The sequence below is a fragment of the Sorex fumeus genome, unplaced genomic scaffold (assembly GCF_029834395.1).
Source record: "Sorex fumeus unplaced genomic scaffold, SorFum_2.1 ptg000014l, whole genome shotgun sequence".
Classification (NCBI taxonomy): Eukaryota; Metazoa; Chordata; class Mammalia; order Eulipotyphla; family Soricidae; genus Sorex; species Sorex fumeus.
Window position 1 is genome coordinate 8,071,606 of NW_026606071.1, and position 25,819 is coordinate 8,097,424.

General features: G+C 42.4%; 2 protein-coding genes across 4 annotated transcripts in view; one reads left to right on the forward strand and one right to left on the reverse strand.

The window, feature by feature from the left end:
• GLS (glutaminase) overlaps window positions 1–7,091 on the forward strand; it is a 77,440-nt gene extending 70,349 nt beyond the window's left edge. For both annotated transcript variants that reach the window (XM_056111953.1, XM_056111955.1), the window contains 3 exons: window positions 1,250–1,326; window positions 1,414–1,477; window positions 4,420–7,091. In XM_056111953.1, the coding sequence (XP_055967928.1) occupies window positions 1,250–1,326; window positions 1,414–1,477; window positions 4,420–4,576 (298 nt within the window). In that variant the 3' untranslated portion in view covers window positions 4,577–7,091. The remainder of the gene's footprint in view (window positions 1–1,249; window positions 1,327–1,413; window positions 1,478–4,419) is intronic.
• Window positions 7,092–11,463: 4,372 nt separating this feature from the next.
• Window positions 11,464–25,819, reverse strand: part of STAT1 (signal transducer and activator of transcription 1) — a 50,827-nt gene continuing 36,471 nt past the window's right edge. Inside the window, exons 22-26 of one of the 2 annotated variants that reach the window (XM_056111793.1) lie at window positions 22,647–22,832; window positions 20,943–21,018; window positions 20,011–20,110; window positions 14,115–14,171; window positions 11,464–12,740 (exon numbers count right to left, since the gene is read on the reverse strand). In XM_056111793.1, coding sequence (XP_055967768.1) covers window positions 12,726–12,740; window positions 14,115–14,171; window positions 20,011–20,110; window positions 20,943–21,018; window positions 22,647–22,832 — 434 coding nt within the window. In that variant the 3' untranslated portion in view covers window positions 11,464–12,725. The remainder of the gene's footprint in view (window positions 12,741–14,114; window positions 14,172–20,010; window positions 20,111–20,942; window positions 21,019–22,646; window positions 22,833–25,819) is intronic. The other variant, XM_056111794.1, reaches the window with a different exon arrangement.

Here is a 25,819-nt window from a genome sequence, read left to right on the forward strand (position 1 = left end):
GCCAGGCTCTGCTGTGCGGGCGAGATACTCTCGGTAGCTTGCCGGGCTCTCCGAGAGGGGCAGAGGAATCGAACTCGGGTCGGCCATGTTGGCTGCGTGCAAGGCAAACGCCCTACCACTGTGCTATCGCTCAGCCCTATTTCCCCAGATGGCTCGTTCCTGTTCCACTAATCTGGGTTGTTTGTGCTAGGGCTTTACTTGAGGTCAGCCCTGCTTTCTCAGTTCCCATCTCCCCTTATGCCACCTCTTGGGTGGTCAAAGGATAAGATAGGAACATTTGGTGTCTTGCAGATCACCAGAGTGAGATTGAGCGCATAGGACTGTATGCTTAACAGGTTTCTTCTCTAGCGTTGCAGTTAAGCTCTAAGAGGCAAACGTTGTGTGCTTAATTCTCCACTTTAGTGTGTGTGTATATGCGTGTGTGTGTTTATGTATGCACAAATACCAGGGATGAGCACCTTTTCTCATCACACAGCCTCCTTTTTAGCATAACTTCCACTTGTTCTAAAGTATGATGAGTATTTGTATCAACAACGCTATTACAAAATTGAATTAGTAAGAGACCAGATCTGAATTCTTCTCACTACAAAAAGATTAAAAGTATATGAACGATAGAGATGTTACTTAACTCATGCAAAGGTGTTAATCATAATGCAACATATAAATTTATCAGATCAGGGCCTGAGAGAGAGTATAGGGGGTAAGGCACTTTCCATTCATTCTGCTGACCCTGGTTCAATCTCTGGCACCTCAACACTGCCAGGAGTGACTCTGAACTTTTTACTGGCTAGCCCCCTCCCCCAATAAAAAAATCAACATATATACATCTTCATTTAATAATGTTACATAGTAATTACCTCAATTTTAAAATTCTACTTTATAACAATTTTTTAAAAAAATAAAATCTGAATACTTGTAAACGGTAGACTGTTAACATATTAATGACTGGAAGTCTTAGTGAAAGCATTTGGCTTTAGTGACTAGTTTCTTGCCCTCCTAAGACACAGACTTTGGTCTAGATGTGCCCCTAATCCTGTGAGTTGAGTAATATAATGAAGTTTGATTCTGAGAGAACAAAGCTTGGAGAGAGATGAAGAGACATTCAGGAATCCAGGACACCATGTAATAGCTGAATAGGGTCCCAGATCCCATTACTGATCCCAGTGAAGGTGGAATGTCTTATAGGACCACTTAAGTCATGTTATGATAGATGTTACAAGTGTGAATTAAAATGCCTACACATTTTCAGATTTGCTTTGTCGGCCATGGACATGGAACAACGAGACTACGACTCTAGAACAGCACTCCATGTAGCTGCGGCAGAAGGTAATGTATGAATCTCTCATCTGTGTGTTGTTTCCAGGCTTCATTTCCACCCTGTACTAAAATCTGCCTGTTGTGTTTTGGATATAGGTCATGTTGAAGTTGTTAAATTTTTGCTGGAAGCCTGCAAAGTCAATCCTTTCCCCAAGGACAGGTGAGCACTCAGGTTCTCTTCTAAAATAGAACTGACCAGTCAGCATTTTATTATACTGGGCTGACATTTAAATTATCCTCTGCATTTGAGACGCTTTCCTATTTTTAATTTATTTTTGGTTTGGGGCCACACCACGTAGTGCTCAGGACTTACTATTCACTGTGCTCAGAGCTAACGCCAGATATGTGATGCCAGGGATCGAACTTGGGTCAACCACAAGCAAGGCAAGCACCTTACCCACTGGACTATCTCTCCAGCCCCAGGAGACATTTTCAACTTGTTATGGTGTCTTATAAAGGCATCAAACCTTGTTCCTACTTGTATTTGCTATATCAGTCTCTCTCATACCCTATTTCTTATATAAGAAATGTTCCACAGTTATAATTTTTTTAGGTCAGCTGGACAGTTGCTATACCATACGTTAAAAACAATTATTTGGAAGGAAAATACAGGAACGGTGTCCTTAAGTGGCTTTTCCCTGTACAGGATAGAGAAGCTCACCTCCCACAAAGGCATATTAAAAATGTGTCATCACTATTGTGGAACTCTAAAAGGAATATATAGAAATTCTTGATATTCTGGATTTGGGTGGCGTTTTCAAAGGCTTTGTGGAGGCTGAGTTCTAATCAGTGCTTTTAGCAGATGAGATCTGAAATCAGGGAGGAAGGACACTTTACCTGTAGTGCGAGACATTTGCCCGAAATGTGCTTTGTATCTCCCTTCTGGTCCTCCTAGCAAACTGCCATTATTCTGCAGTAAAAATACTGGCCCGTTGAGTGGCCAGTCTGAGGGAGGATGCAGCTGATGTGTGTACAGCCATATGGATTCATGTACTTGCATGTTATATAACCAGTTATATAACTGGATTTATATAAGTGGATGACTCAGTGAGTGATGAGATATCAAGGTTTAGAAAAACATGCTTGATAGAGAGGTTTAAAATGTAGTCACTGGAATTTGGAATGCATAGGTGAAGACTTCATTCTGGAGCAAATTGATTATTCTCTAGCTTATTAACTATGTTTTGTAAAGCTTATTGTTAAATGAGCAGTTCCGGTTTTATGAATTCAGCTTGAAAGAAATGCAGTTTCAGTATCTGAAAAGTCTTTCTTAACATCGTAACACTTTGGTTTTGTAACTATCTTTAGACTTTGGTTATTCAGTTTTATTCCTGTAATTGTTCAAAGGCATGACTAAAAAAACTTTTACTGGCAACCTACAACCTCATGTAAGGGTGACAATCCTCCCTTTTATCCCCAAATGTTTTGCCCATACCACTTCTTTTTAGAGCAGGAAACTGAAGTGTCCTCCCCTGCCACCCTCACCCTCCACCCCAGCCCACACATGTACCCCATATTTATAATTCCAACCAGACTACTATTTAACACACATTGGAAATGTTTAGTGTGCTGAGTATATATAAGAATTGAAATGGTGTAATTGTCCTAAATTGTGCTCTTTAATAGAGATGTAGAAGGAAACTGGTAATTGTTTTATTCAATTATTCTAGGATTATAAACTAGACTCTTTTCTGTTTCATAGTATGTGTGACCTCAAGATGTAAAACACGCTTCAGTGAATTTTTTCTATAGAGCTGATCTTTCATATTTTTCATAGATCTGTAAATGCACGCATTTAGTTGCAGTTAATGTTCAGGTTTTCCCAAAAGCCAGAAGATTATGTGCTGTTGACAACTGAGGTCCACCACCCAACCTGGTTTAGTGTCACTTGACTCTAGAATAAATGAAATCCAATATGAAAGTCAAAGCAACCTAATTCAGGGAGAGGATGAAGGAGATACTATATAAAGTGTACACTTACCTGCTAAGTATTTTTTAAAGGATGCCCCCATTATGAAGGTCTATGGTTAGGGACAGGGAGAAAGGAATGAAAGAACACCAGCTGGTAGTTCAGAAAGGTGCAGGCTGGGGGTGGGGTGTGAGCCCTGAAGAAGTCACAGAAGCAGAGAGAGAGAGCTGGGAAGAGCGACCTACTACTTATGAATGATGCAAATGATCCGACTCATTTTCTTGGGTTGAGTTTCACTGTTGCTGTCTTCTCTCTCTGAAGGCTAAGTAGTTAATGTAATCACTGTTGGAACACCTTGTTTCTTATTTTTTTAAAAATATTTTTTAGGTGGGCAGGGGGAGGTTCCAGGCTCTTCAGGGAGGGCCTGGGTAGCAACTGGTCCCAGTGATTGTCTGCCATCCAAGCCCCAGTTGAATACAAAGGGTCAGAGATGTGGTTCTGCTCAGGCCACCAGCACTATACCCAATGACACCAGGGGTAGGGGGAGTCCATGGTACCAGGGATCCCTGTACTCCCCCCAGCCCCTCTTACATTTCTTCTTCTCTTTAGCCTTCATCTGTATCACTCCAAATAGCATAGTCCCAGAAACACACTATGGGAGAAGCAATCATTCTTCTGGTTGTTTAATGGCCCGACGAGTCCCTGGACACCCATCCTTACCAGAGGCGAAATGTCAGGTCCTCAAAAGCTGGTCTGGCTCCTCCAGTGCATGTCTGAGTTCTCTGAGCTCATGGTCATGTCAGGTTTCTGAGGTTTAATGTCACTTTGAGTTGACAGTCACATAAACTTCCTCTCTAAAACTAGAGTCACGGAGGTAATCTACCTGAACTCTCCTAGAACATCTCATTTAGAGATCCCCGAACTTTCAATGAAGTTAAGATTCAGGAATATTAGACAGACTATTTTATCTGTCCACATTAGAACACCCCTAGAAGTACTTTGCTATATGAATAAAATCTTTCCATGAATTCCAAATTATAAATCCCTTCCCCCTCCCCCATTAGTTCTGGTGCTTTAAAATGGCTAAATTTGAATGGTCCGTAAGCCAGCATTTAAAATATGAAAATGCCAGATTACCGTCTTTTGTAGAGATCTTAGCAGATGGCCCATTTCATGCTGCGTTCCTTGTTTAGGTGGAATAATACTCCCATGGACGAAGCACTACACTTTGGACACCATGATGTATTTAAAATCCTCCAGGAATACCAAGTCCAGTACACGCCTCAAGGAGATTCCGACGATGGAAAGGAGAACCAAACTGTTCATAAGAATCTTGATGGACTGCTATAATGCTCTCAATCCCAAGATGAAAATCACTTACCGGTTTAATTGTGGAAAATTATTATGAAGAACATGTGTATTTTAATCTGGTAGTGATGTACATATTACAACATTTGTCGTTTCAGTGTTACTGGAGTTTTCTTCATTGTATGCACAGGACAAATCTGATCTCTTTGGGAAAAAATAGAAATAAAACAATCTCCCTCCATAATGTGAGCGAATATTTACCTCGTGCATTGTATAATTTGGTGTAAAAGAAATAGTTACCAATGCTAGCTTAACTGTGTGGTCTTCATGATTCTTGTGTGTTTTGTGAATTTTTCAATTTATGGTGGTGATCTGTTGAAATGCATTTATAAATGAGACTGTGTTGTACAGTCTGTTGAAATGGGTGGAAGCTGCCTTTAGAAGCAAAACAGCGTGATTTTCCTAACGTCAAATAGAGATTTATTTAGTTGGAGTGTTTGAACCTACTTATAGGCACTTCTGATTGTGTTTAAAATGTCTCCCATCACCCTTGCTTCATGACGTGATTCTTTAAAAATTTTAATAGTTAACTACTGTTAGTAGGATAGACCGATTCTGATTAGACATTATCAGGGACTGTGTATAAGCTGTTTTGGTGACCAAAAAAAACATGTGTAAATGTGATGATAATACTTTGGAAAATTTTTCCTTTTTCTCCATCCCCCTTAATCCAGCCTCTCTTCCCAGCGATTTGGTTATCTGCCTCGTTAACTGGCAAAGTGAGTGCTGGTGTACTATGCAGTTCTCATGTTTTCCACAGTAAGTCAGAAAATGTCTCCCGTTTCTGACATACACACTCTGACTCTGCCATTTGTCTCTAGAAGGTCAAGCAGAGAGAAATTACTTCGCTAAGTACAAATTAATCAAATTCCTCAGCCTACAAAAAGGAACAGATTTGTTATTGCAGCTTTTTGAGATAGTTTGTTCCCAGGATGAAGATGAAAATTCCAGAAGTGCTCTAAGCTACCAAAGTTGTTATGATGGCACAGGAGTCACTACAAGTAGCGTATGTTTATAGACCTGTCTTTAAAAGTTTGCATCAAGATACTTCATTGGAGGGACCACTAGATGCTCCAGCTTTCTCCTGATTATAACTTTTGGTAGATTATATAGGTGAATAATAAGACAAAGCCACTTTGTTTTAAAGGAAACTCCTGATTTGTCTTGGGAGACAAATTATACATATACTTTACCCTGAGGTTACCTCAGAGATACAGGGGTATACTAATGAGGATTTCTGATATTACACACACATACACACAGACATCTGAAGCTGTGTTCAGTGAAATGAACAGAATCCTTACCTATAGGAATGTCAGTTATTATGTTCACATAACGAAATGGTATTTTATTTTTTCCTTTTCCATTTGCACACCATTGCTGCTTCCAAACTTTATTATGCTGATAATGGCCTCTGCCCCAGGCTAGTGGCCTCCACCTGTTTCCATTTTTGCTTCCAGTCTAAGTGCTTCAGCCACTACCCTCCTGGACCTAGATAAAACCACATTTGGCTGATCAGTGGCCAGCGCCCCTTAACTGAGCATCTTCCTGTAGGAATCCATTCCCACAGCTGTGCTTCTATGGGAATGTGGACAGAGAATAGGGTGTTCCTGCCCCCGCAGATCTATGGAATCACATAGATAGGTGGTTTTCACAATGCTGCATAGTAACGACAATATCTCCAAAGAGAGAGTGGAGGAAACACTCTTACTGCAACCAACTGCCATAACTTTGTCCAAGTAACAGCTTGCTTTGTGTGACTAGGAAGAAACACTAAGATGGTTCAATTGTGTGGCCTGAAGATTACCAATGCTTCCGAGATTTTTCTCTAATAAAAAGAAGTTCCAACCAGTATTTGGGAACAAAGAGAGTTTTTGTCTTTTCTCAGATCAGAGCTCTTTTGTAAAATCCTTGTGCTTTATTTAAATGTGCCCTTATTTACCCCGGGGTGATTTCTAACTGCATTCTGGTTCCTGCTCTGGCTGTTTGCTTTTGGCTGGTAACAATGGTTAAACATCTGGTTTAAATGCCCGTTGACTGTTGTGAATTACTGCCATTGCTATCTTCCAGAGATCTTTTTGTTTGGCTTTAGGATCGTACATGCTTTTTTTATGTATCATGAGTTTTATATGGTCATATTTATTTAAAGCTTGTATGCACTTGTTTTGCTGGCCTCAGTTTTAATGATCTCATCTTTGGATGTAATCTCCCTCCCCCAACTCCCCCTCAACTGCCCTTCAGCCGCAGAACTGGATTAGCTATCAACCATTTGATGTAGTTGTCTTTCTGACAGGGACTGAATGACCTAATGTTGGATTTAGATTCTTCCTGGGGATTGTACAGTTATGAATGTATTTGCTTCCGGAACTTCCCAAAGTGAATCTAATCTTAAAAACTATTAAGTTGTAAGTATTCTGAATTTGGGAAATATTTATTTTAAATGAAATCAGGTAGTATTGCTTTTTACAGCGTAATAAAAAATACATGTATCACAAAATGTGGAAACAATGCATTTTCTTTTTTAACCAATTTAGGTCTTCTCTTGCATCCTGGGGTTAGGAATGTTGTTGAGCACAGCGACCATGTCTGGTTGGTTCTGATCCACTGCAAATGCCTACAAAGAGCCAGATACTATGCAAATATGAGGTAGGGTTATCCCAATGATTAAAATGAAACTCCTGTAAGGGTTTCATCCTTGAACATAAGGCACATTATCAGTTCCCTAGGAGCTAACAGTGTCTTGTTATAGTGAGGAAGTAGTCACTAAATACTTCAATTACTATTAAATTCATTCCTCATTAGGAGGTGTCCTAACCTTCTTCAATTAGAAGAGGTTGGGGATGAAGCAAGGACTACCACCCAGAGATGTGAATTGGGCCAACCAGAAAAACACAGTGCTTGGTTTATAGGGGTGCTGAAGGATAGTCACTTCCCATAGCAGAAACCTTTGCTACACAAGCTTAGGGTCAGCGGATAATTTTTCTCTCCACAGAAAAGAGCCACGAATGACTCTACAGCTAGTAGAGTCTGCCAGAAACTAATTTGCCTTGCTCATGCCTCCAACAGTGCTAATCAGCATTACTGACATTTTGGAATTGGAAGAGGCATCAGAAAAATCATTTTTATCCCATTCAAGGTTCAATCTCAAACAAGAATCTGTCTTGGTACAGAACTCTTAGTGCCCTGTTGGTTTGTTTCCTACAGTCAATCACTCCATGCCCACTCAGGTAAAAGATCTCTGCTATCTGTATATTAGCAAAGACATTGTCTTTGTGAAGTTTTAAGTAGAAGCATAAATGCAACACTGAGAAATGCCGTAACAGCTGTCATCTGGAGTTACGCACCTGGGTATGGCAGAGAGGAGTGCAAGGGAAAATACTAGACGCCAAAAGTGCAGGGAAAATGAAATTATTCTGGATACATGATCATCTTATTTTTGTGGGATAATTTTTTTTGTTTTTGTTTTGGGCCCACACCTGGTGGTACACAGGGCTTATTCCTGGCTCTGTGCTCAGAATCACTCTAGTTGGGCTCAAGGACCATATGGGATGCAGGAGATCAAACTCAGGTACACTCCATGCAAGGCAAATGCAATACCCACTATAATATCTCTCTGGCCTGTGTGGGGGTAATTTCTAAGGCTGGGTCATCTTTTTAAAATGTATTTCTTTTTCTAATTTTTTTTTAGTGATAAAGCATAATTTACGAGAGTACTGAACTCATTTCTCATTGTAGAAATGATTTGCTGCTATATCAAAGGGCAGTCTTTCTAGTTTCAGTCTCTAACCCACAGAGTAAATGAATGAGTAAATCACAGACCAGAGGGAACTGGGACACAATCCATGAAAAAGGTAGTATTATTAAAAAAGATTTCTGGAAAATGGGCATTTTATAGCTATATAAGGAAATTATATGATTCATTAACATTAGGTAACAAACGGTTTAGGGATGGAAAAATTCAAAAATTAAGTCGATTTTTTGGGGGGGAGGGGGGTTACCTGATAGTGCTAAGAACTTTCTCCTGGCAGTACTGGGAAACCATTTGGTGACAGGGATCGTAGTGATCAAACTGGGGTTGGCTGCATGCAAGGCAAACTCTTTAACCCCTGCAATCACACTCTGGCCCCATGTCAATTCTTCGAAGACCTTATTGTTTTGTTAGTTTCGAGGCCACACCCAGGTGCTCAGTGCTTCTATCTCTGTGCTCAGGGATTACTCTTGGTGAGGCTCAGTGGACCATATGGAGTGCTGGGAATCAAACCCATATCAGCCACATGCAAGGCAAACATTCTACTTGCTGTACTATTGCTCCAGAGCCCTCAACCCCAGTCACTTATTTAAAGGGGCATTAACTAGCATTTTTTTGCCCATGTGTTTGGGACACAACCAGTACTCATGGGTCACCTTGGGGGACCAAGCAGTATTACATGCTAAACCTGGACCTCCTGTCTGCAAAGCATATGCTCAACTCTTCATCTATCTCACCAGCCCAAGATCGGGTACTTTTATCTCTGTTCTGGAGCCTGAACTGACTGACTTCAGGCCTTCATGGACCCTAGCTTTGTTAATGGGACATGTACTAGGAAGCAAGTCCAGTAACAGTCATAATGGAAAAAAAAAACTAGTAAGACTACTTCATTCAAGTATAAAAGTGGGGAAAGATGATAAAAGATACCACGGTAGAGTACTAAAGTGGTATAATGCCAATATGTAATATGGGACTAGTATACTTTTATAATAGGTACTAGATAGTTTTCTACCTTTCAGGTACCTTTAGATTATTTGTATACCAAATATAAATGTAATAAATTGATAGCTGCCTCTCTTTTTTCCCCCTCCAGTTGGTCGAGTAAGATATTTAACTTTTCAGAATAACACATAACTAATGTATAACTTGTCATTAGAAAGGAAGCTGAAAAATATTTAAGCTACTTAAGAACTATATACACCCAAGAGGTTAAGAAAATAATACTATCTTTAACTTTCCTATAACAACTTTAAGTGCCATTTCCTTAAAAGTGTACAGTTTTATATAAAATTTAGATTTTTTTATAGCTTTTGGCTATGTTTATTTCACAAACTCTTGCTTTCATGAGCAGGGTAATGGTCCATATCTTGGAATATCTTGAAGTTCCTAAAGCATAGGGACCTTTGCTTAAGTTTTTCAAAGCTCAAAAATAATGACTGGCTCATTGCTGGTGCTCAGTATTTTTAATGAATATGTGGATTTGAACTAACCAAAAGGAGTTGCTGAAGTACCTTTGGGAATAGAATCCTAATTCTTAAATATAGGTACTAGCACTTTAAAAACAAGTTCTAACTTTTTCTTGTCTCTAGGATAGAAAGATGGAATACTTTGTTTATTAAGATATATTTTCATTTTCCACTTTGGCTTACAGACAATGAACAAATTTTCACTTAATGCAGGAGAAGGGAACACCCAACCTGTGGGCAATGTAAAGCCCACAAAATCATGTGGTCTGAAGGGACAGACCTGTGTTGTATGACCCATGAACGATATTATAAGTATCCGAAGGGCTGTTGGCAGAAAAATATGACTCCCCCCTCCCCGATGCTTAATGCATTTCAGAAAACATTTTCTATGATAATAAAATTGCCCCAAATAGTACAATATAAGCTTTTTGCTAATAGACTGCTCTACAAATACTGGTAAGATATCCCTAAATCAGGATTATTTAGTGCCTTTTGATAATGATTATTAATACTGGAATATAAATTTATCCTGAGTAGAGAGGTCTTTATCCACTTTACTCCTGGGGAATACAGTCTTTAGGGTGTGTTTTACTTTATTTCCTAAAATGTAAATATAGATATGGAGAAATATTCTCATTTGTTAGAATTTCAGAATATGAGTCTATTTCACTGTTTCCTGATGACTCTTCAAACAGTCATTAAGTCTAACTTTCCAGATTATGTCTAATTTGGTGATTCTTACCCAATTTTTCCCCCAGTACACAGTGACCTCTCTCTAAGAAGCTCAAGGCTTTCTGGCTTGTGACATCTTTAGAGAAAACTGGCACCTTTTTTTTCTGGTGTGGGTGCAATAACTTCCCAGTAATAGCACATCTAATGATGGAGGTGTTTTAAATGACTGCTGTGAAAGCCAGAAAGAGTACCATCTTATGTGAATTTGAAAACTAAAATATTTCACTAGGAAGAACAAAATTTATGTTAAAGTAGGTGTCAATGCCCTGGTGCATTTGGAAGCTTCTGCCCATAACCAAGACAAAAAAATATTTTTTTGTTCATGGCACCCAATACAGCGTGTCATTTAAATTTCCACTCTGATCTCTTCTGTGAACTGACACTGCCATAGCAAGTCTATTGCAAGCAGGTAACAATGGCAGCATTAAGGGAAATGATGCCATTCATCTTTCTTTCAAATAAGAACTGATATTTCTATGTTTAATCAAGGAGGGGAAAAGGTGAAATGTCAAATCTATATATAATGCTGGTAATTTAAGGTCTTTGCCTCCATGCTACTGATAAAATACTAATGTTAGAATTTTAATACTAAAGTTTCTAGGCTATGACAGTAAACTGAAATCATGCTAAACCACTCTCTGTGGTAAAAACCAGATGAAATAGTTAAATGATAGCAATTACAATTTTTTTTAAATGATATTCTTTGTTTCTTCACCATTTCAGTTTACAAAGTCAATGTGACTCCAGTCAGGATCACGTCAACTGATGTGAAAACTGAGCAGAGGCTTTAATGTGTGTTCAGTACCAAGGAAGTGCCCCATGCATGTCCAATTATATTTAACGCAATAGACAGACATACATATGTACATATATATATATATATGCTTAAAATAGACTTCAAGAAAACATTATCCCCCACCAATGAAAAACAAGGCGCTTTTCTAATAATATAATTGTGGTAGTGATAGTCAAAAAGTAAGACACAGATACACAACAGTTTATGAAAATTATATGGAAGAATCTTTCAAACATGTCCTCCTAAACCACTTTTTAATGTGTCTGAAGGTTAGTAACACAATACACTTCTCAAAAAGCAGTCAAAATGAAGTTTAGAAAAGGCACAATAGAGATAAATGGACCATTTCAAGTGTATTTGTATTTGTCAGAAAACCACATTAGTGAAAAACACGTAATTCACAGTGTAGTTACACAGGACAAATTTTCAAATTATTTGTAATATTCAGATTAAATGATCTGTCAGGGAACATTTTTTCTAAATTTGAAAACTTTCTGAGCAACTGAACACTAGCTAATAATTATAAGACAAATTAACAAGAAGAAATTTGACTGTCCACATCCATGGATAATTTTAACTCTGGGAATATAGCTGGATTTGCTTCCAGAGATACTGTTGACAGTCATGAAGACAATTTCATTTACAGGTGACCATGCAGAAGATAAATAGAACATATTTACCTCTGAATATTAAAGTTTAAACAACAGTCATATATTTGGAAGTACACTTACTTCCTTCTCTTGATATTAGCCAGTATCCTCAAGCTACTATAAACAGACAACCTTTTTCTTCCTAGAAATACAGAATTTTCCTTTTGCTTTAAATAGAAACATGTAATAAAATAAGCCAAATTTCATCGGCTGCCCAGATGCAGGACAGCTACATTTGATAGAAGGAAGCTATAAAGTCAGTATAGTTCTGAACTCTTTCATTGATGGGCCACTGGGAAGCTTTTAGCCACACATAAAGCAGAGAAAACAAGAAATCTCCTGAGCAGAAATGTGTCGTTCCTACATCAAAAAGTTCCCTAAATAACCATGTGACCTATCCAACCACCTTTAACTGGTGGACACTAGCTTCTGCTCAGCATTTTCTAGACGCTGCTAAATATCCACCTTCCCAAAGCAGTCTCACTAGAGTTCTTGTGCTTTGGGCATTTGCAAAACCCACACTGTGGAGAAGGCTTCCACTTTTACCTTGAATGAGACGCATGAAGCCCTTCAGAGTTTCTGAATTAGGGGAAAATCCACTTGCTATCACAGCTTGCAGCAAATTTGTTGGAATTTCTTTCATTTCCCTAGAAACACAGGATGTGAAGGAACAGAGTAGCAGGAAATCACAAATGGGAACAGGGGAAATTTGGCCGAGAAGATGAGGAAGATTCCTGGTCTAGACTCCACTCATCTGTAAAAAGATAAAATGCAGGTAAGTGGATTACACAGATTGCACGACACGCAAACTCACTAGTTAAGGTGTCTGCTCTGCACCAGAGCAGCAGGAAATCACCATGGACTGAGGGGGCCATTAGCACATGTTGGCTTTTCCCTGGGTTAATGGAGGCCTTTCCTGTCCCCTAAGCTGACAGATTATGGCTCTGCAGCAGCAGGCAGAGATCTGTGAGTTCATCCAGGCTTAGACTGCATAAAGCTTTTTGCTATTAAGCAACATGACAAATGTGCTCATGCAAACAAGGGTGAGGCAAAGCCAAGCTTATACTGGTGAAGAGGGATGGGGATGTGGGGAGAGGCACTGCTGTAAAGGCCACTTGTTCAGAATAATAGTGAACATGATTCAGGAACAGGAAGAGAATGGATTCATCCAGAACCCCACCATGCTCTCCCCTGTCCCAACCACCTGGAATGCAGCAGCCTGAAGGCAGTGAATGGCTCATCCGAAGAGCAACAGACCACCCCAATTTGTCTCCCTACAGACTGAGCTTCCCCCTCAAGTCAGAGGCTCTCAACTGGGGATGACACTGGTCCCCCCAAATGTCTGAAGACCTGACTGTGGGGGTACCTGTGCTCCTGGCAGCTAGTGGGCTGAAGCTGGGTAAGGTGCTGAAAAACCTCCATACACCAGGTCAGGGCACCAGAACAGAGGACAATGCGCTCGCCAAAGTGATAGAAACTCAGCAGACTCAAAACTTCTTGAAAATTGAGTGCATTGCTTCCCCCCCCTTTTCTTTTGGGTACCAGGCTACCCATGGCATATTTGATATGCCAAAAACAGTAACAACAAGTCTCACTTCGTGATCCTGGAGTGATTAGATGCCTTTGGGCTACACTAGCACACGACAGGGACAAATGGAGATGTTACTGGTGCCTGCTCAAGCAAATTGATGAACAATGGGATGACAGTGCTATGGTGCTATAGTGCTACCAAGTAATCAATAGTGGTGGTTACCTACTGGGCTGTTGGAAAAGCTTTTTTTTTTTTTTGCTTTTTGGGTGACACCCTGGTTTGTGCACTCAGGAATTACTCCTGGCGGTGCTCGGGGGACCATATGGGATGCTGGGAATGGAACCCCAGTTGAGTGCAAGACAAACGCCTTACCTGCAGTGCTACTGCTCCAGGACCCAGGAAAAGCATTTTGCATTAAAAAGCACAAAGAACGTTTTGTTCTCTTTCAACCTACCTCAGTAAAAATGTGTAGCAAGAGGCCAGAGAGATAGTACAATTGTCAAAGCACTTGCCTAAGGACCTGGTTTGAATCCCAGCACCAAATACAGTCCCCCAAGCACCATCAAGCATGACCCCTGAGCACAGAGCCAGGTGTACCTCTGAGCACCACCAGGTAAGGTTCCCATCACCCACATCTGTTGTCAGCATGGCAGGCTTTGAAAAGAGAGGAGAGGGTGATGTGTGAGAGAGGGAGATGGAAGGAGAGGAAAGGGAAAAGAAGTACAGGCAGGGGCTGAGCCAGACTGAAACAGACCTGGATTCAAATCTTGTCCCTGTCACTTGGTTGTGTGGCCACAGCATACTAATCAGCTTCTCTAAATCCCCAGGTCCTCACCTATTCAGAGGAACTAGTCTTCGTGAACAGATTTGTAGAAAGAATTAAATCTGTATATGCAAAAATGCCTGCGATGAAAAAGCACAAAATAAATGTTCCTTTTACTATTACCAACTTTCATTCTAGGCCTCTCAGAGTAGACTGGTTCTTGTGTAGTCACAGAGGAAAAGTTTATGAGACAAGAAATCCAGACTAAACAAATACTCAAGTTGTCCTGCAGAAGACACAGGTGCTTTGTGTCTTTGCTGGACAATTTCCTCAGGAGCCTGAGGTCCTTCTGCTGCTGGGACCAGCCTCAGCCCAGTGCTGTACTGGTACAGAGCTATGGAAACTGGCCAGCTCTGTGCCTTTATTTTACTTCAGTGCACAGGCGCTTATTCCAAGAGCGGGTACGGAATGGAAATCATGACCAAGGCTGAGGATAAACAAGTTGAAACAGACAAGGTCGAACCCACCCAATCTGGAGACTAATCCCAAAGCCTAACTCTTTTGCCTAACCAGAACTGTGCCCATATTATAACTTAGCGCTCGGAGTCTGCTGTGGTTTAATCTAGAGAGGGGGCTCTGTGTGTGTGTGTGTGTGTGTGTGTGTGTGTGTGCACGCGCACACACACACGCGCGCGCATGTATGTGTATGTCTGTGTGTGTGTGCGTGTGCACATGTGTGTGTCTGTGTGTGTGTGTGTGTGTGTGTGTGTGTTAGCTGAGCTGTAGAAAAGTCAGTGATTTTTTTTGTTTTTGTTTTGGAGGTAGGAGGCTGGGGCCACATCCAGTGTTGTTAAGGGTTCAGTTACTCCTGGGAGCACTAGGGGTCCTTATGGGAGCAAGGTAGCATCAGATATGTGCAAGCCTTAAACACTGGACTATCTTTCAAGTCCCTTTAATGTATCTTTTGGTTTTGTTTTTCTTTGTGACTTTTTTCGTATAGTGAAGATTTGTGTCTATGATCATACTTGAAAAGTATGACCATATGGAAATTCTTTCATAGCTAACCATCCTTTTAATCAATATACATATATGACAAACAAAACAAAAACACACTGTCCTCCTGTTGTTCATCGATTTGCTCCAGCAGGCCCAATAACGTCTCCATTCTGAGACTTGTTACTGTGTTTGGCATATTGAATATGTCATGGGTAGCTTGTCAGGCTTTGCTGTGTGAGCAAGATACTTTCGGTACCTTGCCGGGCTCCCTGGGAGGGGCAGAGGAATCGAACCCGGCTTGGCCAGGCTGGCTGTGCGCAAAGCAAATGCCCTACCACTGTGCTATCACTCCAGCCCATATATGACAAAAGATGCATTTAAAATTAAATGGGTAGGGGGATTTATGAATGACTTTATAAACATTTTGGAAACAAACAGATGACAATGCATATGGGAAAACTACCCAAATTAAATTCTATCTCATATCTGTAAAAAATATAACTTCTTATGAGGCAAAAATAATTCCATCAACGGCCAAGACTCAGAGACTATAAAAACCAGCTCCCGGAAGAGAAGAGTGCAGTCTCCTGCCCCCGTGCCTGACTGTCCTCGCCGCCAGGGCCCCTTGGAGGGGAGCGGGTTGAGCTTTCCTCCCTGCCCCGACCAGAGCTCCGGCAGCCAAAGACCTCCAGGACCAGCCACCACCATGCTGAGACCACTCTCCGCACACATGAAGGTACTGGTAGAGGGACAAAGTCACGCGGGTTCCGGGCCCAAGATCTCCAAGCCTACTTGGATTTGGGCCGAGTATCCTCCACCAGATCCTCCAAATTCCAGTAGGCGGGGGTCATACCCACCAACTGGCCCCCTGGCACCGTGTAATCCCATCAGTGGCCAAGACTCAGAGACTATAAAAACCAGCTCCCGGAACTGCGCGGCCACATTCGCGGCCACGCGATATCCTATTATGACATCTTATTATCTCATTCCTACTTTGGACAAACTGGCAGGCTACCAAATGTAGCCTGCCCACCCGGCAGAGTCTAGCAAACTCCCCGTGGCATGCCCAATATGCCAAATACCAGTAACAATGATGGGTCTCATTCTCCTAAAGAGCCTTGAATATAATCTCAGGGCTAGGATGAAGGAGACGTTACTGGGGCCTGCTCGAGGCAATTGACGATTAACAGGATGATTTGTGATTTTGTGATTTGTGAGGCAAAAATATTTTTTAAAGCAATTCAAAGATTTAATAAAACTTCAAGATTCATGTGATAAATGACCAAGATGAGTTTTGTTAAGAGTTCACTTTCTTAAAAGGCAAAATCTTGGCTCTCATAGAAATATAAAATAAAAACAAAGATTGCTTTTAACTCATTAGCAATAAATACAATACTAAAGTCACCCCCAGAGTTGAGAAAAAATTAATCTGAGCATCAATTTAGAGACAAAATGAGGTCATAGACTTACTTTCTAGATTATCTATCTTTCCTTTTTGTTTTGTTAGGGGGCTATATCTAGCAGTCATCAGGGATTACTCCTGGCTCTGCACTCAGGAATCACTCCTGGTGGGGACACAGGGGACCATATGAGGTGCCACAGATTGAAACTGAAGCAAGGCAAACACCCTACCTGCTGTACTGTCTCTACATCACCCCCATTGTTATCTCTCTATGGAAGAAAAATGACTTGTATCTCTATCAAAAAAGGAATCATAAGTTAAAATGTTATCCTTACTATATCTGGAGTCTTCTGTCAGTCATGCCGATGAGTGGGACTAAGCAGAGACCTTACATAAGTCAACGGCAATGGTGTTTTTTTTTTCCCCTGTAAGGGTTTTTGAGGCTACACATGGCTGTGCTTAGTGTTTCTGGCTTGACAATTCGGGGTCACCCTTGGAAATGCTCTGGGGATCAAATGTGGTTGTCAGGAATCAAATCCTTTTTGGCTGTGTGCATGACAAGTGCCTTAGTCCCTAAATTATCTGTCCAGCCTGACATTAGTAGTTTTTTTGTCTGTACATGCACAGATAGTATTTTAGCCCTTACAAGTCATAATGTCTTTGCTGTCATGACTTAACTCAGCCATCAGAGCATGAAAGCTAGCTGTGGAAAAAATATTTTTCAATACTGAAAGAACATACTGGGGGTTCGAGAGATGGTACAGCAGATAGGGTGCTTATTATGGCACAAGCCCAACCTGGGTTCAATCCGAGGTACACCGTATGGTCCCTTGATCCCTGCCAGGGATGATCCCTAAACACAAAGCCAGCAGCAGTAAGCCCTGAGCACTGCTGATAAAGAAGCATACTGGAGTGATGCACTAAAAAGTCTTATTTACACAAATAGGCAGAGGGTCTGAGGTGATGCACAGGCAGAAGTTTAGAATACCCCGTAACAGATAATTCTTGGGTGTCCTTCGCCCCCTTAGGATACTGAACCTTTTCCCCTCATTCCTGTAAACTTGCAATGTGTTTTACAAACGTGCATGAGGATAGAGAAAAGGTTTCCTTATTCTAGTCATGAAATGAATAAAATCATCTGGAAAGGGATAGTTGAGAGCACGGGGGATATATCCAAAGACCACAAACCCATTTCCTGGCCCCTGTGTAGATTGCACTCACAGCACTTTCTAAGAGCACCAAGCAGGCTCACAGTGCTTGCACAGACAGGGGAATTCATCCACCTTATTTTTCCAAGATCATGGGAATTAGTGGTGATGACAGAGTTAAGACCTCCCATTTCCCAATTCCAAACACTGGCCTGTCACCCCAAAGCCACGCTGTCTTTTTAATAACAAAGTAGAATACTCAAGTTTAAAGCAAACAGCAAGTCTTGGGAGCATGTTTTGATAATACACGGACAAGCTTTTTGTGGGAAGTCTTCCAAGAGAGCGGCTGGGGGATGCCCTTGAGGCAACCATTGGGTTCAAATATTCTTCTCTGTTGTTGTTTTTGGGTCACACCCACTGATGCTCAGGGCTTACTCCCGACCCTGCGTTCAGTGATCACTCCTAGTGGGTTGGGGCACCATATGGGGTGGCCGGGATCAACTTGAGTTGGCTGATGGCTAGGCAAGTGCCTTACACACTGTACTATAGTGCTAGCATACCCTTTGTATTATTGCTCTGTATGGGTTCAAATATTCTTTCCACCATTTATTAATGGCTTGATTATAAGTCAAATCATGTCATTTGGGGAAAGAGAGCTCTTCCAGATCTATAAAAATGGGAAAGTCAATAATACCTAGCTGAGAAGGGTGCTGGAAAATTCAAGCAAGCTATTACCTTGTGACATTCCTGGTGCCCAGCAAGCATTTCCGAAGTGCCACTAAATATGGGGTCAATGATTATCATGCTGACATAGAGCCACTTGCTCAGAAATAACAAAGGTGGTGTGGAAAGGCCTTACTCTATTTTGAAGCTCACATGATCTGTACAGCCTTCTCCAGTCAGCTGTAACTGTGCCAAGTTTATGAAGCAAGTCTGTATAGCTGGGAGCTATGAACAGTGAACAACTTTGTGGTCACGTATTTCACCGGTGACTATATACCTATGAAAGGTTCATTTCACATGTGCCAATAGAAAAAAAACTATTTTGCTATTACTTAGTCTAAGCTCTTTCCTAACTGACTTATCTTCTACGTCACATTCAGAAAGGAGTAAGAAGTGATTTCTAAAGACGCCAGTCCACGGCTGTTCCAGGTTAGGAAACAGGGTGAAGAAAATCCTCACACACCAGAAAATTGAAATTCAGCAGGTTGTAACTCCTGCCATCGAAGCATCTTCCTGAGCACAGGAATGTCCTTTCCTCTCTACCCCTTCCTCTCCCCTCCCTCCTCTTCCCCTTCTTCCTCTTCCCCTCCCTCCCCCTCCCCTCCCCTCCTCCCTCATCACCAGCTCACTGTGTGCCAGACACCAGGCACATGGCGAAGAAAGGCCAGTTATGACTCAGAGAAGTTTTTTTCAAAAGCAGTTATGACTCAGAGAAGTTTTTTTCAAAAAAGCATTCAACAAAATTATAAAATGTAACTAGAATAGCTTTGTGTAGAAAAGAGCTTAAAATCAGATGGCCTAGGGGAGAAAAATGGAAGCAACCAAAAGAGAACACATTTAACACAAAGGATTTCTGACTGACAGGCAGGCAAGACTATCTGACATACCTACACAAGGCATCCTCTCAAAGGAAGGTTCCTCATCCTCTCGGGACACTCGTGAGCTGTTTCACTCACTCAGGACCAGTCTGCCACAGCTCCGGGTGCGGGTACCAGCAGTACAAATCCATTCACACACAGAAAGGCAGAGCCATTGACTTGCTGCCACTGGCTGGCAGCATGTAATTACTGTAACTACGGGGGAACATGAGCCCTTTTCCCTTCCTAAAAATAACATTTCTTCATCCAGACATGGTGCTGAAATAACATGGCAAAGGGAAGCATTTTCCAAGCGGAGGAATCTGAATTCCTTAACAGACAGACAATGGATGTACTATCCCTTGACATGACAAGCAACTTCAAAGGGCAGAGGGGGCTGGGATGGGGGTGGGTGTGGGGGGAGTTGGTCAGCATTTCAAATAGCAGGAACGCAAATCCTCACAGGCTGCACTCAAACCCCTTTCCCTGTCTCTGCAAGCCTGGGGTCTGACCCGAAGCTCACACTGAACAGCTGAGCGGGAACAACACCCCCCCACACCCGACACACACACACACACACACACACACACACACACACACTCACCATGTCAAACTCCACCCTGCCTACCATCCGGGACACCTCGTCAAAATCCTCGGGAGACATGGGGAGAAGGTTGTCCGTGTTCTGAAGCCGAGAAGGGTGACTGCAATGAGGAGAAAGAAAAAGGGAGCATCAGTCACTAGATCCCACAAGCCAGGGTACAGATTGGGACCCGCGGTGTCATGGTCGCCTCTCACCACAGATCCAAGTGGGCACTTGTAAGATACCCAGGAAAAGTAGAGGTCCCGGGAGGTTACAGAGGTTCCTTTGAGTCCCCAGCCCGGTCCCTTGGGAATAGACTCCAGACACCTGATGAGGGACACCCCAGGGCCCTGTGTCTCTTCTGCTTGGGTGGCAGGGTCGCCTTGGGTGACCAGGCCTCGGGGCATACCCCTGACCAGAAGCACCACAGGAATCTGGGGAGTCCCTCCCTCATCCCTACCTTGAGGTTTGTATGCAGATAAAGCTGCTCCAGAGTGGTTTTACATGAAGGCTACATCCATTCACCCCAAGACACTGCTGCAGGCCAAATAACTGACAATGACTTTTCCAATTATTTTTCTACCTTTTATGAAATGAAACAACAAAATAAAAGCAAGCAGAAAAAAAATGTATCTCCATCATTACTTTGGCCTTGTCTCCATTGAAAAGAACTACTTGCCCACTCTGATAAATTTTTGTTCATTTTATTTACACTTTTTCAAAGTATCAACTTGGGGAGAACTTATATTCATTCCTTAAATACAAGTCTGGGGGACTTGGGGGTTTGAGGGGAGTTCTTTCTTATAAAGGCAATAAAATGCCTTTTCAACAAGTTCCATTGGGATGGCAGCAATGACAATGAATAAGAAACATATGAGACTCTTCAACAGTCCCCAGCCTCGGGCAGGCTGGCATGAGGAGTTTACACATGGCACTCTTCTGTGTTCACTTACACTTCAGACACAGAAATCAACTCGGTCTTGATATATCCTGTTCCTTTAGGGCCATCAAGTTCCATTGGTTCTGGGGCTGAAAGCAAACACATTGTGTCCTCTTAGCAGAAATGAACACAACCACAATTTTCTCTTTAACCAACACTTAAAGTTCTCCTGCACAGCCACATTAGGAGAGTTTTGTCATATTCGGGAGTTCCAAAGCTCCCTGCGCGGGCCACCAGAAACCCTAGTGGAAGGTATAGAAACAGCTGGGAAAAAAGATGCAGAAGTCAAGCTGAGAGGTTTCTCCTTCCCAAGGCTTCAACGTCTCAGAAATCAGAGTCCCACTTGTGCAAGTTTTCTCTGCTCCAGTGGCCCTTGCTGGTTGGTGCAGTACACATGGCCGTCGAGGCCAAATGGAGGAGGTTTCTCCCCAAAGTGCCTGTGCTAAGACTGAGATTTCTGACTCAGAATTGTGGGTGCTGGTGTGCTCTGAATCACCAAGTTCAGCTAAACTCAACTCTTTCAAATGCAGTCAGGAGGAAGGAGGTATGGGAGATGGAATTCTAAGGTAGGCCTGCTCTTCACGAGAATTTCTCAGAACAGTGTGATCCAAGCATTAAATGGGTCACTTCTCTTGAGCATCAATTTCTTCATTTGGGGGAAGAAGGGTGGGGACACACCTGGCAGTGATCAACAGCTACTCTCTGGTGGCTCAGGGGACCATGTGGTACTAGGGATGAAACCTGGGGCTCCTGCTGGCAAAGCAAGTTCTCTCTCTCTCTCTCTCTCTCTCTCTCTCTCTCTCTCTCTCTCTCTCGGGACCATGTGGTACTAGGGATGAAACCTGGGGCTCCTGCTGGCAAAGCAAGTTCTCTCTCTCTCTCTCTCTCTCTCTCTCTCTCTCTCTCTCTCTGTCTCAGTTTCTTCATTTTAACACTGAAAGACTGGCAAAACTCAGTTGGCCAGAGCAGTCCCACATTTACCCCTTCCCAAGTGAAAAAAGATAAGCCATTTTACAAGAACACAAGACCTGCAATGAGCTTTTCAAAAAAAAAAAAACCTTTTTTCTTCATCTCCCAAATAAGAAAAGATTTTACTAGATGTGTCACAATCAAAAGAATGCATTATTTCAAACTTCTCCATATTTACCCCATTTTGGAAAGCCCACTTTAAAAAAAAAACAACAAACACTTGGTGGGGAAGGAGAGAGTGTCTGGGTCACACTTGGCAGTGCTCAGGGCTTATTCCAGTCTCTCTAGTGAGGAATCACGCCTGTCAGTGCGCAGGGAACCGTATGTGATGCTCGGGACAGAATCCGGGGTTGCTATATGCATGGCAAGTGTCTTACCCGCTGTTCTATCTCTTGGGCCAGGAAAGACTTCTTTCATGAATAATAATAATAAAAAAAAAGCAACAGACTAACAACTTTCTAGAGAAAGAAGAATGAGCAAGGCAAGCATGTATGCAGGGATGCTTGTAGACCTAACTACCAGTTCATCTAAACAAGTAATTTAATTTGTTGTTTGGGGGCCACAACCAAAAAAAAAAAACTCATAGAGGGAAATTAAGCTGGGACATGTGTCCACAAGGGGCAGGTGTGTGACTGACTCTGCCTCTGCGAAATCTCTGGCTTATGATGGTGCCGAGACCCCAATTCCCCGGAGCAGCCTCGCTGTGCCCCATCCGCCCGGACAGTGACTGGTTGCCCTTCCCACTTACCTTCCTTTGGCCTGGAGTAATACTTTCCAAAGGCATGGTCTTTATCAATGTTTGGGTACAGATACTTCAGAGGATTCTCCGGAATATTTTCGGCGGCCATGACTTTGTAATTGCGGATAATATCAGGGAAAGTAACAGCAGAAAGTTCTTTCTTCGTGTAGGGTTCAACAGCATGGAAGTAAGGTTCTGCAAAGAAGAGTAGCAAAGTGAGTCCCAGGTAACTGTCAATACTGCTGAGACTGCAGATCTGAGGCGACTTGGTAAGAATGAGTCATACTGAGGACATGCACATGGCTGAACCACATTTTCTCTAGTAACCCTGGAGGCCCCCTGCAGGCATGATCCTGGTGGTCTTTGGCACCTCACGCTCCAAATAGCATCAGATTCATGGCCCCCAGAATCAATGAGGGCCTGAGGGGTCAGGAATAGCCTGGGCACTACTTGGGAGGCCCCATCCATTAAAAATACAACAAACAAACAAACAAACAAACAAACACAATCCCCAAATATCCATCCAACCAGGAACACTACAGGCTGTCATCAGTTGCAGTAATACTGTATTGGCCACTATTTGTTTAGCTTTGTAAATCTGGTCAACAGGGTTTACCAACCACCATGAAAAGCCTGGCTCTTCAATGATGTGCTAATCACAGGCAGATAAATGATCACTCACCCTGGGCTGTAGATACCTGAGGTGTACATTGAGTTACTGTAAGATAAACTCTTCAGCTTTTTTTTTTAATATTAAATATAATTGTTGTTGCTGTTCTGGGGACAAACCCAGCCTTATTTGAGGCTTACCCCTGGCTCTATGCTAAGGGATCATTCCTAACAGTGCTCAGGGACCATATGGGGTTGCAGGGATCAAATCTGAGTGGGCTGTATGCCAAGCAAAATAAAACCCTGCTGTACTATCTCTCTGCCCCGAAAAATATAATTTTTTAAAAAAATAAAAGATATTTCAGAGAATTTTCCAAGCCCCTCTCCCTAAAAAAGGTCATATTTTTTTATGTTTTCCTCAAATCCATCCTGTAACGAACCAGATTAATTCATTTCTGCTAATTCCCAGATGTAATTCAAATACCACTTTTTTTTTTTTGGTCTTAGGCTCTAGGGCTTACTCCTAGCTCTGCACTCACAGATCACTCCTGGGGGGCTCGGGGGACCATATGCAGTGCTGTGGATCGAACCTAGGTCAGGTGAGTACAAGGCAAACACCCTACCCACTGTGCAATTGGTAGGGCCTTCAAATCCCACTTCTTAAGTGATCTAGTTCCTGGCTGGATACAAAAACTCTGATTCCTCTAGAACCCAGACCATGTGGCATCTGAAAATTAGGGAGCTGCTGCTGCTAGAACTTTCAGCTTCCAAGTAGTTTCTTCTCCTTTGCCTGGTCTGCCAGCCCCATCTCACAGCGAGCTCCAGAAAGAGTAGCCAGCATAAGAACGGGAAGGGTGGGCTCCTCACCGCCATGGGCGGCCTAACCAGTCTAATCCCAGTGCTCCAGTTTTTGTTTGTTGTTTTTTTTTGTTTTTGTTATTTTATTTTTAACTTTTTATAAAGTTGTTCATGATGATTTATTACATGTAATATTCCAACACCAATCCCACCACCATTGTACCTTCCCACTACCGTTATTTCCAATTTCCCAGCCACCACCCAAGCTTGCTTCAATGTGCTCCAGTTTTTTATCTGGAGAAAATGAAAAGCAGAGGGAAATGGTCTATCCAGCTTCACCTTTTCACTAAAAGAGTATTTTCCTTGAAGGAGCTGTGGATTCGACCTGAGCAGAGAGAGTGGACACTTAGCCTGTGTAAGCCCCTAGACCAGATCTCCAACACTACATGGCTCTGACCCCTGAGTGGCCCCCTTATAAAAACAAAAACTAAAAGAGGGGATTGGTGGATATCCCTCAGCGGTAGATTATTTGTCCATGCACACGAGGCTCTGGGTTCCACCCACAGCAGCAACAACGAGAACTGAATCAGGACAAGGGTGACTATACAATGGTGAGGGAAGATGTGTCAGCCAGCACTGGACACTTAGCCTCCCGGCACTGCTAGGATGACCCTGGCAGCCCCTGGGCCACAGGGCTGAGCAGCTCTGCATCCTCAGGTCCCAGCACAGAACCTCCAGTCTGGGTGACAGCATACTGCCTGGAGTTTCCCCGAAAATGAACAGACTAAAATTAGTAAATAATAATAAAGATGAAAGGGCAAAAGCCACAGGAACTAATCAATTTTTTTTCTCCCACTTCTTTCAACAGAGCAAACAACAAGTAGCAGTGAAAAGTCACCAGCTTCTCTTTTTATCATTTTTCTCATCTCTGCGGCTCCACCTGATCTTTCCCAAGAGCTCTTGTTCACAGTGCCAAGGTTTTGGGGGGGTTGTTTTAGCTACAGGATCTCTCGGTTCATTAGACACTCCAAGGGATTAGAAAGATAGGCTTGCAATAGCCATGTTTTACTTTTTTTTGTCTTGCTTTTTTTGTTTGTTCTTTTCTGCTTTTTGTTGGGAGGGGGACACTCTGGGCAGTGCTCAGGGCTCATTGCTGGCTCTGCTACTCAGGGATCACACCTGGGGGACTCAGGGGATCATATAGGGTGCTAGGGAATGAAGCTGGCTGGGCCATATGCAAAGCAAGCACCCTATTTGCGGTACTTTGACTGGGTCACCAACTACTACCACATTTGAAGGGACAGCAGATGGCTGCATCCTGTTCCCCAGGGCCCCCTTGGATTTCCCCACCCCACACGCACTCCCTTGTGGATCATTTGTGAGCCTTCATTAAGGGGGCCTCCCCAAGTCAGTGGCCAGTCACACATATCTCATCACTATGGACAGATAACAAGTCTGACAGGGCCAGCCTGTTCTTCCGAACGCAGTGCCAGAGAAAAACCAAGGTCTTTCCCATGCCAAGTGTGGGCTCCTGCCCCTTGGACAATCGCCTCAAACCTCATGGGCTTTGCTTTTAAAAAATATCATTTCCACAGTTACAGGAAAGTGGTCACAATATTCATGGGGTCATAGCAGAGTCCACCTGGGCACTTCCATCCATGGGAGGGTAAGAGTAGTATCTGCAATTTTACGTCAGGAACTTTTTTTTTTACATCTACAGAGATTTCCTGTTTGAGTTTCAGTCATACAATGATCAAACACTCGTCCCTCTACCA